Source organism: Scyliorhinus torazame, chromosome 27 (genome assembly GCF_047496885.1).
Source record: "Scyliorhinus torazame isolate Kashiwa2021f chromosome 27, sScyTor2.1, whole genome shotgun sequence".
NCBI classification, from domain to species: Eukaryota; Metazoa; Chordata; class Chondrichthyes; order Carcharhiniformes; family Scyliorhinidae; genus Scyliorhinus; species Scyliorhinus torazame.
In genome coordinates this window covers 37639995-37658151 of record NC_092733.1, presented here as the reverse complement: position 1 = coordinate 37658151, position 18157 = coordinate 37639995, and the positions used below count along the sequence as shown (strand labels likewise).

General features: G+C 49.8%; 1 protein-coding gene across 1 annotated transcript in view; it reads right to left on the bottom strand.

Annotated features, from left to right (window-relative positions):
• Positions 1-218: 218 nt before the first annotated feature.
• LOC140403404 (hepatic lectin-like) overlaps positions 219-18157 on the bottom strand; it is a 76830-nt gene continuing 58891 nt past the window's right edge. Inside the window, exon 6 of the mRNA XM_072491330.1 lies at positions 219-419. Coding sequence (XP_072347431.1) covers positions 272-419 — 148 coding nt within the window. The 3' untranslated portion in view covers positions 219-271. The remainder of the gene's footprint in view (positions 420-18157) is intronic.

The window sequence follows — 18157 nt, the reverse complement described above, 5'->3', positions numbered from 1 at the left end:
TTCTGCCAAAGCCCAGCTCATTGTTTAATCTGAGTAAAATCAGAAAATAATCTCACCTCCACCCCATAATTCCTATCCCTTTCCTCTTCCTTTTCTCCCCCCCGCCCCCCCCCCCCCCCCCCCCCAGACCCATCTCCTTATCTCTACCCTTCCACCTCACACAATTCTATTCCCCTCCCCTTTGACTCTGCCATTATTCATTCACCCCCACCCTCCTTTCTCCCTCTGCCCTGCCCAATTCCTGCAATGCCTTCAACAAAGTAACTTTTAGTTAATTAATAAAACATGGGAATGAAAGTCGTTCACATATCCATCTATTGCTTTTTTTGCAAGACACATCGTTCCATTTTCCGTCACTATTTGTTTGAGTGCAGTCTCCAACATTAAATTTATTATTTGGCTCTCCAGGTCCCCAAAACCTGCAAAATTAAGAATAACAAGAAAATCAGCCAGGAATCAGAGAAATCTGACTTGTGATTTAATCGCTTCATGATTATCAAGGGATCTAATGTTAAAATGACAGTATAATGGTGAGTAAAGGTGGTGACGTTCCTCAGGCATGTTCAGATAAAACTAATGGACAAGGAAACAAAATAAAAGGTCAAAAAGAATTCTAAAAATTCAGATTTGAACACATGCATAGGTTTTGCTCAGTATCAGCAGTCTTGCTAAAAAGACAGATGGCTCAAGTTTCACTCCAAAGACTTGAAAACATAATCTTTTTTCAAATAAATTTAGTGTACCCAATTAATTTTTTCCAATTGAGGGGCAATTTAGTGTGGCCAATCCACCTACCCTGCGCATCTTTGGGATGTGGGGGTGAAACCCACGCAAACACGGGGAGAATGTGCAAACTCCACACGGACAGTGATCCAGAGCCGGGATTTGAACCTAGGACCTCAGCGCTGTGAGGCAGCAGGGCTAGCCCTCTGCACCACCGTGCTGCCCTTTGAATACATAATCAAGGATGTCACTCTGCTGCAGTTCTTGAGGGAATGTTGCACTGTCAGAGATTCTTTCTTTTAAATTAAATGTTAAATCAAGATGCCATCAGCCCTCTCAGGTGAGTGTAAAGGTTCCCATGACACATTTGGTAAGAGGTCTCCGTGGCATGCATATCCGTGCCATTGCTTTTCTGTTCCAGAGAGCGCGATTTTCCAGAAAGATTTCTACGTGTGGTAGTGAGCAGGAACTGCCACGAACTTCCCGGCACTTGGCCCGGCGAGGGCAGGAACGCTATTCAATGTTAATTGGTCCAGTTTATGAGGCGATGCGGCCTTCACGCCGCAAATGATGCTTCCCCAGCCGAATCGCCGGGATTGCGCTCACAAGCCCCCTGCTAACAAGGTCGAGCTGCTCTGGCTGAGAAGACAGGCCCGGAGATTTGAAGATGCGAACCTGGGGAGGCTCCTAGGTGCGGTGAGGCCAGGAGGGATGTCCTGTCCCCAGAGGGTCCCGGAGGTGAGCCACAGAGCAGCCAGTGCCACCTGGGGCGAAGTGGCAGTGGCATCAGCTCGGAAAGTGTGACCAGGAGAACTGGCCTCCAGTGCCACAATGACCTGCACCAGGCAGCAGGAATGAGTTGCCACCAACGCCACCGACCCCACCCCTCGAGACATTTCCGCCCCTACACGAGCCTCTAACCCCAGATCTTCCTTGCAGCTCCAATGCTCCCTAACCCCCCCTCCCTTCAACACCCCCCCCCCCAACGCTTCCTCGCCATCCCACCACTGTGAACCACACGTGCGGCTAACGATGTACCCTCTGTGTGTCCTTCGGAGAAGCTCTCCAACAATCACCGGGAGAGGGCTTAGACTGGCAGAAGTGTGCAGAACAAATGAACCTGGAGGTGACATCGGTGGCCGAGAACAAGGCACGCACCAAGGCGGAGTTTGGCACAAGCCGCAGAGGTGAGGGTCCACCGGGCCCCTCCTGGAGGACCTCTCACACATGAGTTCTTATTGCCGCACAGTCTGACCCATCCCTCCTACTGACCACATGTCAATACTCCCGCAGGTCATCCAGCCGACAGCACCAGCCCATCCAGGGTGGGGCCCTCCTCTGCCTCCCATGAGACCCCCTCGGAGGAGACATGTCACAGCTGTCAACCCCACCCCCCCACCAGCACAGAGACACAATCGGTGGGCAACATTAGTGGACAGGCTTCTGGGGCACAATCTGGTGAGCACCACACAGTTGCTGATGTCCACCAGGCAAGGCAGCAGACTGAGGTCTGCTGGATCCCAGGACCCAGCTGGGACCCAGCCAGATGTTGAGCCTATGGGACATGCTATCCCAGAGCTGGTGGAGATGTTAGGGAGTGGCTGGGACATTCAGAAGGAGATGTCAGCGACACTCCAGCAGGTCCATAGCCAATTGGAGAGGTTCCAGAGGTTTGGGGTGCTGGAGATGTCACCAGCAATGAGTGGCACCAAGACTAACACTACTGGGCTGGCAACCGCAGTGGAGAGCCTGGCGCACGATGTCGACACCAGGAATGAAGGTGTCCAAGGCATGGCTGAGTCGGCGGCAGTCGTGGCTGAGGCCTTGGAAGACTGTCTGACTCGCTGGGGGATGTGATCCTGTTGCAGGCTGACCTTTTCGAGGTGCTGCGGGACATGTCCCCGCTCTCAGATGGGAATAGCCGTGGTGCTGCGGAACTTGTCCCAGCCGCAGGTGGGCACCGCCGAGGCACTGCAGAGCATGGCCCAATCACTGAAGAGCATCATCGAGGGCGTTGACACCATGGTGCAGACATTGGGGCCTGCCAGGGCTGGCAGAGCCAGACGATGCAGGGGCAGCTGGGGTTCGATCCAGCTGCCCTTCCATCCTGAGGTGAACTCCAGGGCCCTATGAGCAGAGACTAGGAGGAGGGGGCATTGGGTGCCAACCTGATCCAAACCTTGGAGGGGGTGCGGCCGCCAGTTCACCCGCATTCCACCCCTTCGATGAGGCCGCGTTTTGAAGTCAGCGCATGGGACAGGGCTGTGCATTTGCTGCCGACAAGTGCGTCAGGGCCCTCCAGCCCCAGGGGCCCCAGAGGATACCCGCCAAGGGCATTAAAGGCCACAGGGTGTGGAAAGCAGCTGACTGCCTCCACCTCTGAAGTGCAACCTGTAGTGGTAGAACAAAGAAGGCTATGCACATTGTGGATCACTGAGGGCAATGAGGGGGGAGGGGGCAGGGGTAGGTGAGGGTAGGGGGGTGAGACGGTGGTGGGGAGAGTGGGGCGGCATCATTGGGAGAGTTGGGCATTGTTGGACTCCTGTGACACTTTACAAAACCTTCACCGCAACCAGCATCAGGTCTCTGTCACTTCCTTCCGCAATGCGGGCCGACCTCCGAACCCTTGGCCCATCTCTCCAGGCAGCCCCCCCCCTGAGCATGCCGCCTGAGGTGATGGGTGTGAGTGAGCACCCTGAAGACAGGCAGTGTTCAGATGATTCCATAAATTGAGGAGCGCTGTCAATCAGCTTGCTGCGGGTTATCTTCACCCCCCCCCCCCCCCCCCGCCCCCCCTGCCCTCGACAGTGACCCGCTGATGGTCCCAGCATCCTGGGGCGATGTTACACCTACCCTGGCAGGTGGGAAATGGGGGCGGGATGGGGGGCGGTGGGGAAGGTAGCGATAATAGACTAGGCCACGTCCTAAGTGAAGCGACTGTGGCCCTCCGGTCTTGCCGGATCCTCGCCGCTGCCGCCTGTCCTGTAGCCTCCGGCTGGTCCTCTGGTTCTTCACGGGCTCGCCCTCCAGCCCCTGCTGGTTTGGCGCCACCTCATCATTCCCGTTCTCCTCCTCCTTGGAGTTGGGCACTTGTTCCTCCTCCTCAACCACCAGCACATCGCCCTGCTACTGTGCAAGGTTTTGGAGGACACAGCAGACTACCACAAAATGGGTGAACCTCTCGTATACTACAGGACACCACCAGAGCTGTTGAAGCATTGAACATAGAACATTACAGCACAGAACAGGCCCTTCCGCCCTCAATATTGTGCCGAGCCTTGTCCAAAACTAAGATTAAGCTATCCCACTCCCTGTCATCCTGGTGTGCTCCGTGTGCCTATCCAATAACCGCTTGAAAGTTCCTAAAGTGTCCGATCCACTATCACAGAAGGCAGTCCATTCCACACCCTAACCACTCTCTGAGTAAAGAACCTACCTCGGACATCCCTCCTACATCTCCCACCCTGAACCTTATAGTTATGCCCCCTTGTAACAGCTACATCCACCCGAGGAAATAGTCTCTGAACGTCCACTCTATCTAGCCCCCTCATGATCTTATAAACCTCTATTAAGTCGCCTCTCATCCTCCTCCACTCCAAAGAGAAAAGCCCTAGCTCCCTCAACCTTTCCTCATAAGACCTACCCTCCAATCCAGGCAGCATCCTGGTAAATCTCCTTTGCACCCTTTCCAATGCTTCCACATCCTTCCTATAATGAGGTGACCAGAACTGCACACAATACTCCAAATGTGGTCTCACCAGGGTCATGTACAGTTGCAGCATAATCCCGCGGCTCTAAAACTCAAGCCCCCTGTTAATAAACACTAACACACTATAAGCCTTCTTCACGGCTCTATCCACTTGAGTGGCAACCTTCAGAGATCATTGGACATGAATCCCAAGATCTCGCTGTCCCTCCACATTCCTCAGAACCCTGCCGTTGACCCTGTAATCCGCATTCAAATTTTTTCTACCAAAATGAATCACCTCACACTTATCAGGGTTAAACTCCACCTGCCATTTATCGGCCCAGCTCTGCATCCTATCAATGTCTCTTTGCAGCCTACAACAGCCCTCCACCTCATCCACTACTCCACCAATCTTGGTGTCATCAGCAAATTTACTGACCCACCCTTCAGTGCCCACCTTCAAGTCACTGATAAAAATCACAAATAGCAGAGGACCCAGCACTGATCCCTGTGGTACACCGCTGGCAACTGGGCTCCAGTCTGAAAATTTTCCATCCACCATCACCCTCTGTCTTCTGTGTGATAGCCAGTTACTTATCCAATTGACCAAATTTCCCTCTATCCCACACCTCCTTACTTTCTTCATGAGCCGACCATGGGGAACCTTATCAAACGCCTTACTAAAATCCATGTATACGACATCAACTGCTCTACCTTCATCTACACACTTAGTTACCTCCTCAAAGAATACAATCAAATTTGTGAGGCAAGATCTACCCTTCACGGATCTGTGTTGACTATCCGGATTAAGCTGCATCTTTCCAAATGGTCATAAATCCTATCCTTCAGGACCTTTTCCATTATCTTCCCGACCACCGAAGTAAGACTAACTGGCCTATAATTACCAGGGTCATTCCTATTCCCTTTCTTGAACAGAGGAACAACATTCGCCACTCTCCAGTCCTCTGGCACTATCCCCGTGGACAGCGAGGACCCAAAGATCAAAGCCAAAGGCTCTGCAATCTCATCCCTTGCCTCCCAAAGAATCCTTGGATATATCCCATCTGGCCCAGGGGACTTGTCGACCCTCAGTTTTTCAAAATTGCTAATACATCCTTCCTCAGAACATCTACTTCCTCCAGCTTACCCGCCTGTATCACACTCTCATCCTCAAAAACATGGCCCCTTTGTGAACACTGAAGAAAAGTATTCATTCAACGCCTCTCCTATTTCTTCTGACTCCATGCACAAGTTCCCACTACTGTCCTTCACCGGCCCTACCCTCACCCTGGTCATTCTTTTATTTCTCACATAAGAGTAAAAAGCCTTGGGGTTTTCCTTGATCCAACCCGCCAAGGACTTCTTATCTCCCCCTCCTAGCTCTCCTCAGCCCTTTTTTCAGCTCATTCCTTGCTACCTGTAACCCTCAAGCGACCCTACTGAACCTTGTTTTCTCATCCTTACATACGCTTCCTTTTTCCTCTTGACAAGACATTCAACCTCTTTTGTGAACCATGGTTCCCTCACACGGCCATTTCCTCCCTGCCTGACAGGGACATGCAGTATTTGTTCCTTGAACAAGCTCCACTTTTCATTTGTGCCTTTCCCTGACAGTTTCTGTTCCCATCTTAGGCTCCCTAATTCTTGCCTAATTGCATCATAATTACCCCTCCCCCAATTATAAAGCTTGCCCTGCCATATGGCCCTATCCCTCTCCATTGCAATAGTGAAAGACACCGAATTGTGGTCACTATCTCCAAAGTGCTCTCCCATTAACAAATCTAACACTCGGCCCGGTTCATTACCCAGTACCAAATCCAATGTGGCCCCCCTCCTCTGGTCGGCCTATCCACATATTGTGTCAGGAAACCCTCCTGCACACACTGTACAAAAACTGCCTCATCCGAACTGTTCGACCTATAGAGGTTCCAATCAATATTTGGAAAGTTAAAGTAACCCATGACAACTACTCTGAGACCTCCACACCGATCCATAATCTATTTTGCAATTTCTTCCTCCCCATCTCTATTACTATTTGGAGGCCTATAGAAAACTCCTAACAATGCGACCGCTCCTTTCCTATTTCTAACGTCGGCCCATATTACCTCAGTAGGCAGATCCCCTTCAAACTGCCTTTCTGCAGCTGTTCACTATCCTTGATTAACAATGCAACTCCTCCACCTCTTTTACCACCTTCCCTACTCTTACTGAAACATTTATACCCCGGAACTTCCAACAACCATTCCTGTCCCTGTTCTAACCATGTCTCCGTAATGGCCACAACATTGTAGTCCCAAGTACCAATCCACGCTCCAAGTTCACCTACCTTATTCCGGATGCTCCTTGCATTGAAGTATACACACTTCAACCCACCTTTCTGTCTGCCGGTACACTCCTGCGACCTTGATACCCTCCTCAGTACCTCACTACTCTCAACACTGGCTTCTGGACTACAGGTCGTTTTCCCAGCCCCCTGACAAATTAGTTTAAACCCCCCCCCACCCCCCCCCCCCACCGAAGAGCCGTAGCAAATTTCCCTCCCAGGATATTGGTGCCCCTCTGGTTCAGGTGCAAACCGTCCTGTCTGTACAGGTCCCACCTTCCCCAGAATGTGCTCTAATTATCCACGTACCTGAAACCCTCCCGCCTTCACCATCCCTGCAGCCACGTGTTTATCTGCACTCTCTTCTTGTTCCTCAACTCGCTAGCACGTGGCACCGGCAGATGACAACGTGGCTTGCCTGGCTCTCAGCTTCCACCCTAGCTCCTTAAATTCCTGTTTTGAATCCCCGTCCCTTCTCTTACCTATGTCGTTGGTACCGATGTGTACCATGACTTGTGACTGCTCCCCCTCCCCTTTAAGGATTCTGAAAACACGGTCTGAGACGTCACGGACCCTGGCACCCGGGAGGCAACATACCATCCGTGAGTCTCTTTCGCTGCCACAGAACCGTCTATCTGTCCCTCTAACTAGCGAGTTCCCAATAACTCTCCTGCTCTCCCTCCTTCCCTTCTAAGCCACAGGGACGGACTCAGTGCTGGAGATCCGTTCACCGTGGCTTGCGCCTGGTCGGTCGTCCCCCTCAACAGTATCCAAAACGGTGTACTTGTTACTGAGGGGAACGGCCACAGAGGATCCCTGCACTGACTGCTTCCTCCCAGCCCCTCTCACCGTCACCCATCTACCTTAATTCTTCGTCGTAACTACATCCCTGAAGCTACTATCTATGACCACCTCTGCCTCCCGAATGATCCGAAGTTCATCCAACTCCAGCTCCAGTTCCCTAACGCGGTTTCTGAGGAGCTGGAGATGGGTGCACTTCCTACAGGTGAAATCAGCAGGGACACTGAAGGCGTCCCTCACCTCAAACACTCTGCAGGAGGAACATTGCACTGCCTTCCCTGCCATCCCCTCTAGATATATAAAGAAAATTAAAGAAAGAGCTTACCTGTTATTCACTCTACCCCTTAGGTTAAATGAGGTGGAAGGGTGGGGGACACTACAAATGTAGTGCCTAGGGTTTAGAAACTGCCCAACCTAAATGCAGGAAAAATAAAACACTTAACCAGCAACCACTGCGCCCCACATGAGAACAGCAATCAGCTGTTATGGGCCTGCACAAACAATTTAAATCTTAACTACTTTCCCAGCAGTCACTCTAAGTCTTTTTAAAAATGTACTCCCCTTCTCAGCAAGCACTCATTCAGCACCCACTGCGCCGCGCACAATAACACCTCAGGGAAATGAAAAACTACTTACCAGTCACCAGCCAACCACTTACCTGCAGGCTGTGATGTCACTGTTCAACTTCTTTCTACTTGTACCTGCCCTTGAGTCTCCCTCTTGATCTTTACTCGGCTGGGATCCTTACAGTGATTGTCCTTTTTTTTGGTTAGAGGTGGGGGCAGGGAGGGAAACACTGAAGAAGTGTTTTGGGTATAACTGTCACTTGACAACAGCTCCTCCACAAACCACCTTCAAGATACGGTGACCGCAATGCAGCGATGCAAATTTTCCCGCAACAGCCAATCAGCAGCTCTGCTCTACTGCCCTCTGCTGGATGCTTGCCTTCATTTGAACACCTCAGGTGCCCTGCTCAGGTCCACTTTTTGTATGCAGTGACTGCTATGCAGTGATGCAAATTTTCCCCACAACAGCTAATCAGCAGCTCCGCTCTACTGCCCTCTGCTGGATGCTTGCCTTCACTTGAACACCTAGCGAGTCTTGCTCAGGTACACTTTCTGGATGCAGTGACTGCAATGCAGTGATGCAAATTGTCCCCGCAACAGCCAATCAGCAGCTCCACTCTACTGCCCTCTGCTGCATTTTGAGCAGTCCAATGCACTGCTCAATTGCATTCCGGGTGGCCACATGGGCCACATTGTACCGGGTCTCCACTTTGGTTTCCGGCCTCCGTGCTGGCGTCATTAGGCAGGTCCTCAATGGGTATCTCATATCCCCGAAGAACCAGTCGCCCATCCTGGGATGGTCCTCGAAGGGGGTCAAGGATTACCGACTGCCCCAAGATGTAACCATCCTGCACAATCCCTGGGAAGTGTGCACACATGTGCACGATATTTATGTGGTGCTCACGCACGAGTTGTATGTTCAGGATGTGGAACCCCTTCCTGTTAATGTAGGGCACTCCGAGATGGCCAGTAAACAAGCAGTCTATCAGCCCCGGACCTGGAGCATTTTGGCAATGGCAGAGAATCCTGCTGCCCGGGCATCTTGTTGGGCTTGGTCCATGTCAAAGTTTATATAGTTCTCCACCCGGCCACACAAGTCCCTGATCAAGACCTGGAATGATCCCATGGCATAAAATCTCAGGGCTGCAGTGACCTTGACGGCCACAGAGAGATGGTGTCCTGCTCCTTCATGTGGGGCCAAGTCCGCGACGACATGGCACAGGTGCTACACTGTCTCCTTGTTGAGGCGGAGCCTCGTGCGGCACGCGCTGTCCATCATCTGTTCGAATGCCCAGCGACGGCTGTGCACCCTGGGGTGACGAAGATCTCCCCCCTCACCCCCCGGGTCCCCCCTGGCCTGATGGGTGGCCAGGTCGTCGGGGCATGGGGCGGATCTCTGCACGTGGGCCGCTTTCTCGAGCATCTGCAGATTCTGCTGCTGTTGCCATCTCCTGTGTCTGGCCACCCGGCTACCAGCTACATCATGAGGGCCTGTTCTGTGGGTTCCTTCAATATCAATATTCAAGGAATTGGGAGAGGGTGTCAGACTGACAAACAACAGGAGCTTCCACCCCAGGACCCTCCATTCCCCCAATGACCCCCCCACACCCAGAATGCTCACGCACTCCTGGCTGCAGCGTGCCCTCCTCAATGGACCCCACCCTCTGTACCTCGGACGCCAGCACATAGCTTCACCTGGATGCGGCGCTGGTCCCCTCCCCATTGCACTCACCCACCCTCCGGCTGTAGACATGTCCCCAAAGCTGTGTCCCAACCCCTGCGTGTTCAGATGTTGGTTGCTGCGTGTGTGCTGTTGCCTCCCGCAGTGTTCAGGTACACTGTCCAGGCATCATGGTCTGGTTGGGATGCTAGGCAATGACTCCTACATGCTGCATGTGCCACCCACCCACTGGAATCCACTTGGTTTGTGTGAAGTGCTCACTTAAGTACGATTACTAATTCCCTATTAGCAATAGCCTCCAGGCCCATGGTCAGAGGCCTCGGCAGTGGATGGGGGTTATGGGTGGTCATGGGGCAGACAGACAGGGGCTAGGATTGCCCCCCGGAACAGGTACATGCGATCCAGGGGTTGACATGATGGAGACAGCAGGATTTAGATTGTTTGGAGGCTTGGGCGGAGAGATGGCAGATGGAGTTTAATCCGGACAAATGTGAGGTAATGCATTTTGGAAGGTTTAATGCAGGTAGGGAATATACAGTGAATGGTAGAACCCTCAAGAGTATTGAAAGTCAAAGAGATCTAGGAGTACAGGTCCACAGGTCACTGAAAGGGGCAACACAGGTGGAGAAGGTAGTCAAGAAGGCATACGGCATGCTTGCCTTCATTGGCCGGGGCATTGAGTATAAGAATTGGCAAGTCATGTTGCAGCTGTTTAGAACCTCAGTTAGGCCACACTTGGAGTATAGTGTTCAATTCTGGTCACCACATTACCAGAAGGATGTGGAGGCTTTCGAGAGGGTGCAGAAAAGATTTACCAGAATGTTGCCTGGTATGGAGGGCATTAGCTATGAGGGGCGGTTGAATAAACTCGGTTTGTTCTCACTGGAACGAAGGAGGTTGAGGGGAGACCTGATAGAGGTATACAAAATTATGAGGGGCATAGACAGAGTGGATAGTCAGAGGCTTTTCCCCAGGGTAGAGGGGTCAATTACTAGGGGGCTTAGGTTTAAGGTGAGAGGGGCAAGGTTTAAGAGTAGATGTACGAGGCAAGTTTTTTACGCAGAGGGTAGTGGGTGCCTGGAACCCGCTACTGGAGGAGGTGGTGGAAGCAGGGACGATAGTGACATTTAAGGGGCATCTTGACAAATACATGAATAGGATGGGAATAGAGGGATACGGACCCAGGAAGTGTAGAAGATTGTAGTTTAGTCGGCAGCATGGTCACCACGGGCTTGGAGGGCCAAAGGGCCTGTTCCTGTGCTGTACATTTCTTTGTTCTTTGTTCTTTGAACTGACGCCCTTGGCTCCCCACAGAAGCCGTTCCGCCAGGTTCAGGTTTGTAAAATGGAATACTAATCTCTGCCAGCGTGACCACTTGCTGGGCAGGCCGCTGAATCATCAGAGGCCGTTGGATTTTGGGTCGCTCCTGTTAATTGTATGGAAATAGGGCTTAAGTGGTGATAATTGGTTTACCGCCACGCTAAGGCCGATTTCACCTGCAGGAGTGGGCCAATTGCATCACAAACCATTTGGCACCTGGCGCGGTTATCATTTTCAGCCTCTCCCGCTATTCATCGGCCTTGTTTTGCTCGAGCGAGAGCTCAACGAGGCCAGAGACTCGTGCCCAGAGTGTCATTTAGAGTGCAAAATGTTATCAGCCTTTCTCATATATAAATGTTTCCTGGTGAGGATTCTGAGAATGTGTGAGATTTGGACAGGAGTTTTCACTCTGTAAAGGTGACATTTCAGCAAATCTGTTCTACTTGAGCTCTGGTTTTCATAGTTATTACCGGACGACTGTTCTCTGTACTACTGTTTTTCTGAGTTACTATTCTTGTTAAACGTCATTATTTATTTATTTACATCAGGAAGTTCCTTCTTTTAAAGAATGCATTTGACTATCTTATTTGTGGTCTCAAGTTATCATATATTTTGGCTATGAGGATGGGATAACAACAAGAAAACAACTTTTTTCGATGTTCAACACGATTGCATTCAGTGGGTATCTAGTTTTCATTGTGGGTTTATTTGATGGAATTTCGAGTTAGCATCTATGTTCAGGGCAGTTGGTGAGTTCAATGAGAGAAGTGAGGACTGGGTTGAATATGTGGAGAGGTTGCAGCATTTCCTTTTCGTAAATGGAAAAGAAGACGAGGCAGAACAAGTTCTCCCAGTGAGCCAGAGAAGACACAGCCAGAGTGAGACAGAACCAAGAGTGAGATTGGGAATTTGAATCTAGGTGGCAATTGAATCAAATCAAATCAGTAGGGCAGCTCCTTTTAAATTTCAGGAGTTTGAATTAAGCTAGAATTGTGCAGTGTAGGTTAACAAGGGCTGCCCCACCCACTCACATAACTGGTTGGTAGTTAAGTGTCAGTCACTTATATCTACCTTGATCTAAAAGCAGGTGGGGGAGAGGAGTCAATTCAGGACAGTTTAAAAAGAGCAACTTGAAACTCACTCCCAGTGAGTTCTCCCAGTGAGCCAGAGAAGACACAGCCAGAGTGAGACAGAACCAAGAGTGAGTTTGGGAATTTGAATCGAGGTGGGAATTCGAAGCTTGGGGGGGGGGGGGGGGAGGTGCTTTTTATCCCTGGTAAGTAACTGGTAAGTAGTTTTTCTTTTCATTGTCTAGGTTATTAATTTTTCTTTCGTTTTTTGGAATTGTAGTTGTATAAGTTTACGTAAGGTTTAAGACATGGCAGGAGATCTCAGACCCGTGTCATGCTCCTCGTGTACGATGTGGGAGCTCAGGGACACGTCCAATTTCCCTGGATCGTTCACGTGCAAGAAGTGTGTCCAGTTGCAGCTCCTGTTAGACCGCTTGACAGCTCTGGAGCTGCGGATGGACTCATTTTGGAGCATCCGCGATGCTGGGGACGTCGTGGATTGCACGTTTAGCGAGTTGATCACACCGCAGGTGAAAGGTACTGAGGGAGATAGAAAATGGGTGACCAAAAGGCAGAGCAAGAGTAGGAAGACAGTGCAGGTGTCTCCTGCGGTCATCGCCCTGCAAAACAGATATCCCGCTTTGGATACTGTTGAGGGAGATGGCTCACCAGGGGACGGCAGCAGCAGCCAGGTTCATGGCACCATGGCTGGCTCTGCTGTGCAGCTGGGCAGGAAGAAGAATGGCAGGGCTAGAGTGATAGGGGACTCAATCTTAAGGGGAATAGACAGGCGGTTCTGCGGACACAGTCAAGACGCCAGGATGGTATGTTGCCTCCCTGGTGCAAGAGTCAAGGATGTCTCGGAGCGGCTGCAGGACATTCTGGGGTGGGGGGGGGGGTGAACAGCCAGATGTTTTGGTGCACATAGGCACCGACAATATAGGCAAAAAACGGGACGTTGTCCGACAAGCTGAATTCAGGGAGTTAGGAGTTAAACTAAAAAGTAGGACCGCAAAGGTAGTAATCTCAGGATTGCTACCAGTGCCACCAGCTAGTCAGAGTAGGAATGTCAGGATAGATAGGATGAATGCGTGGCTCGAGAGATGGTGCAAGAGGGAGGGATTCAAATTCCTGGGGCATTGGAACCGGTTCTGGGGGAGGTGAGAACAGGACAAACCGGACGGTCTGCACCTGGGAAGGACTGGAACCGATGTCCTAGGTGAGGTGTATGCTAGAGCTGTTGGGGGGAGTTTAAACTAATGTGCCAGGGGGATGGGAACCAATGCAGGAAGTTGGAAGGTAGTAAAACAGGGACAGAAACAAAAGGCAGTAAGGGGGAAAGCGTAAGGCAGAGAAGCCACAGTCAAAAATCAAAAAGGGCGACAGTACAAGGTACAGTGACTGAGGGGAGCTCAGTGAATAGGACCAGGAATACTAAAAGGAATAAAACGGGAAGTGAAAACAAAGAACAAAGAACAAAGAACAAAGAAATGTACAGCACAGGAACAGGCCCTTCGGCCCTCCAAGCCCGTGCTGACCATGCTGCCCGACTAAACTACAATCTTCTACACTTCCTGGGTCCGTATCCCTCTATTCCCATCCTATTCATGTATTTGTCAAGATGCCCCTTAAATGTCACTATCGTCCCTGCTTCCACCACCTCCTCCGGTAGCGAGTTCCAGGCACCCACTACCCTCTGCGTAAAAAACTTGCCTCGTACATCTACTCTAAACCTTGCCCCTCTCACCTTAAACCTATGCCCCCTAGTAATTGACCCCTCTACCCTGGGGAAAAGCCTCTGACTATCCACTCTGTCTATGCCCCTCATAATTTTGTGTACCTCTATCAGGTCTCCCCTCAACCTCCTTCGTTCCAGTGAGAACAAACCGAGTTTATTCAACCGCTCCTCATAGCTAATGCCCTCCATACCAGGCAACATTCTGGTAAATCTCTTCTGCACCCTCTCTAAAGCCTCCACATCCTTCTGGTAATGTGGTGACCAGAATTGAACACTATACTCCAAGTGTGGCCTAACTAAGGTTCTATACAGCTGCAACATGACTTGCCAATTCTTATACTCAATGCCCCGGCCAATGAAGGCAAGCATGCCGTATGCCTTCTTGACTACCTTCTCCACCTGTGTTGCCCCTTTCAGTGACCTGTGGACCTGTACTCCTAGATCTCTTTGAGTTTCAATGCTCTTGAGGGTTCTACCATTCACTGTATATTCCTTACCTGCATTAGACCTTCCAAAATACATTACCTCACATTTGTCCGGATTAAACTCCATCTGCCATCTCTCCGCCCAAGTCTCCAAACAATCTAAATCCTGCTGTATCCACCGACAGTCCTCATCGCTATCCGCAATTCCACCAACCTTTGTGTCGTCTGCAAACTTACTAATCAGACCAGTTACATTTTCCTCCAAATCTTTTATATACTAAAAAGAGCAAGGGTCCCAGCACTGATCCGTGTGGAACACCACTGGTCACAGCCCTCCAATGAGAAAAGCATCCTTCCATTGCTACTCTCTGCCTTCTATGGCCTAGCCAGTTCTGTATCCACCTTGCCAGCTCACCCCTGATCCCGTGTGACTTCACCTTTTTTACTTGTCTACCATGAGGGACCTTGTCAAAGGCCTTACTGAAGTCCATATAGACAACATCCACTGCCCTACCTGCATCAATCATCTTAGTGACGTCCTCGAAAAACTCTATCAAGTTAGTGAGACACGGCCTCCCCTTCACAAAACCGTGCTGCCTCTCACTAATACGTCCATTTGCTTCCAAATGGGAGTAGATCCTGTCTCGAAGAATTCTCTCCAGTAATTTCCCTACCACTGAAGTAAGGCTCACCGGCCTGTAGTTCCCGGGATTATCCTTGCTACCCTTCTTAAACAGAGGAACAACATTGGCTATTCTCCAGTCCTCCGGGACATCCCCTGGAGACAGCGAGGATCCAAAGATTTCTGTCAAGGCCTCAGCAATTTCCTCTCCAGCCTCCTTCCGTATTCTGGGGTAGATCCCATCAGGCCCCGGGGACTTATCTACCTTAATATTTTTTAAGACACCCAACACCTCGTCTTTTTGGATCTCAATGTGACCCACGCTATCTACACACCCTTCTCCAGACTCAACATCTACCAATTCCTTCTCTTTGGTGAATACTGATGCAAAGTATCCATTTAGTACCTCGCCCATTTCCTCAGGCTCCACACATAGATTCCCTTGCCTATCCTTCAGTGGGCCAACCCTTTCCCTGGCTACCCTCTTGCTTTTTATGTACGTGTAAAAAGCCTTGGGATTTTCCTTAACCCTATTTGCCAATGACTTTTCGTGACCCCTTCTAGCCCTCCTGACTCCTTGCTTAAGTTCCTCCCTACTTTCCTTATATTCCACGCAGGCTTTGTCTGTTCTCAGCCTTTTAGCCCTGACAAATGCCTCCTTTTTCTTTTTGACGAGGCCTACAATATCTCTCGACATCCAAGGTTCCCGAAAATTGCCGTATTTATCCTTCTTCCTCACAGGAACATGCCGGTCCTGAATTCCTTTCAACTGCCACTTGAAAGCCTCCCACATGTCAGATCTTGATTTGCCCTCAAACATCCGCCCCAATCTATGTTCTTCAGTTCCCGCCTAATATTGTTATAATTAGCCTTCCCCCAATTTAGCACATTCATCCTAGGACCACTCTTATCCTTGTCCACCAGTACTTTAAAACTTACTGAATTGTGGTCACTGTTACCGAAATGCTCCCCTACTGAAACATCTACCACCTGGCCTGGCTCATTCCCCAATACCAGGTCCAGTACCGCCCCTTCCCTAAAACATTAATGGTAAGCGACGGGAAGTGAAAACATTAATGGTAAGTTACATGAAGGTATGGGTTCAACGACAAGGAAAATTAGGAGAAAAGTTAAGAGGAAATATAACTTAGGAGAGGTTGCTGATCGAGGTGTTAAGATTCAGAACAGAGGTAAAAAAAGCCAACATAACTTTACCTGAATGCTCGTAGTATTTGGAATAAGGTAAATAAGTTGATGGCGCAAATCATCATGTTGACAAATGTGAGGTTATCCATTTTGGTAGGAATAACAGCAAACGGGATTATTATTTAAATGATAAAATATTAAAACATGCTGCTGTGCAGAGATACCTGGGTGTGCTAGTGCATGAGTCGCAAAAAGTTGGTTTACAGGTGCAACAGGTGATTAAGAATGCGAATGGAATTTTGTCCTTCATTGCTAGAGGGATGGAGTTTAAGACTAACGAGGTTATGCTGCAATTGTATAAGGTGTTAGTGAGGCCACACTTGGAGTATTGTGTTCAGTTTTGGTCTCCTTACTTGAGAAAGGACGTACTGGCACTGGAGGGTGTTCAGAGGAGATTCACTAGGTTAATCCCAGAGCTGAAGGGGTTGGATTACGAGGAGAGGTTGAGTAGACTGGGACTGTACTCATTGGAATTTAGAAGGATGAGGGGGGATCTTATAGAAACATATAAGATTATGAAGGGAATAGATAGGATAGATGCGGGCAGGTTGTTTCCACTGGCGGGTGAAAGCAAAACTAGGGGGCATAGCCTCAAAATCAGGGGAAGTAGATTTAGGACTGAGTTTAGGAGGAACTTCTTCACCCAAAGGGTTGTGAATCTATGGAATTCCTTGCCCGGTGAAGCAGTTGAGGCTCCTTCATTAAATGGTTTTAAGTTCAAATTGATAGATAGTTTTTTGAAGAATAAAGGGATTAAGGGCTATGGTGTTCGGGCCGGAACATGGAGCTGAGTCCACAAAAGATCAGCCATGATCTCATTGAATGGCGGAGCAGGCTCGAGGGGCCAGATGGCCTATTCCTGCTACTAATTCTTATGTTCTTATGTTCTTCACAGCATTCGATTCACCTGTGTGTGTGAGGAGCGAAGGCTGACAAGTTGATGAGGAATCTAGCCATGCCACCAAAACCATAAGAATTAATTTGCAATTTCAGTTGCTCTGGTCCCGAATCAACATAACCCGAGCCGTCAGTGATATTTCAAAGATTCAAATTTCAGAGACAGTTTTTGAAAAGGGGCTCAATTGCTTGCTATTTTTGTGGTAGAGTTACGCCAGCTTTCAGAATACTGTAATTTCAGAGCAGTTTTGTAAGATATGCTCAGAGATCGGCTGGTCTGCGGAATTAATGAAGACTGCATTCAGCGTCTGTTGTTGGGTGAAGACACACTGATTTTTAAGAAGGCTTTGGAAATTTGTCAGGGCTTGCAAATGGCTACCAGCACGCCAGAACTATTCAGCAGACTAATGATGGTAGACAGGCAGGAGCGCTGCACCAAGTACAGAAAGAAGCTGAAAGCAGAAAGGTGAAAACAATGGAACATTTTAGGTGTGTAGGGCCACACAATGCGAATCAGTGTCAGCTTCTGGATGCTGTTTGTCACCGACACAAGAGGCATTTAACTCAGAAATGCAGGTGTGCGAAAGGCAGGGCGAAGGCTGAACACGAAAATTTAAATTCAAGGCAGCCTCAAGCAGCTACGCACAACGCGGAAAGCTCGGAGCAGACAGATGAGTGTACTTACAACATTTTTAATGTGAATGAGGCATGAGTATTTTTCCAACAATGGGTGTCGATGGCAAATAAATCAAGGTGGAGGTGGACACAGCAGCCTCCATGTCCATAATTAGTGAAGATACCTACAAGCCGACGTGGGACTCGAGCCGAGCGCCAGCCCTCATGCGGCAGAAATCAAACTTTGGAGGTACATTGGTTAGTCCATAACTTTGCTCAGGGCATTGGAAGTCCATATTGCATATAATAGTCAAGAAGCAAGGGCACGCCTCCCTGGAGTCAATGGGAAGAAGCGGGTTTGCTCGAGCATGGCTGACTGAGTAAAGTTCCATTGCAGTGGGATGAGGTGAAGCACATGGGTGTGACTGGGGATGTGCTCAAAGGTATCCGGTGTTATGCCACCCTGGGCAAGTGCCCGGTCA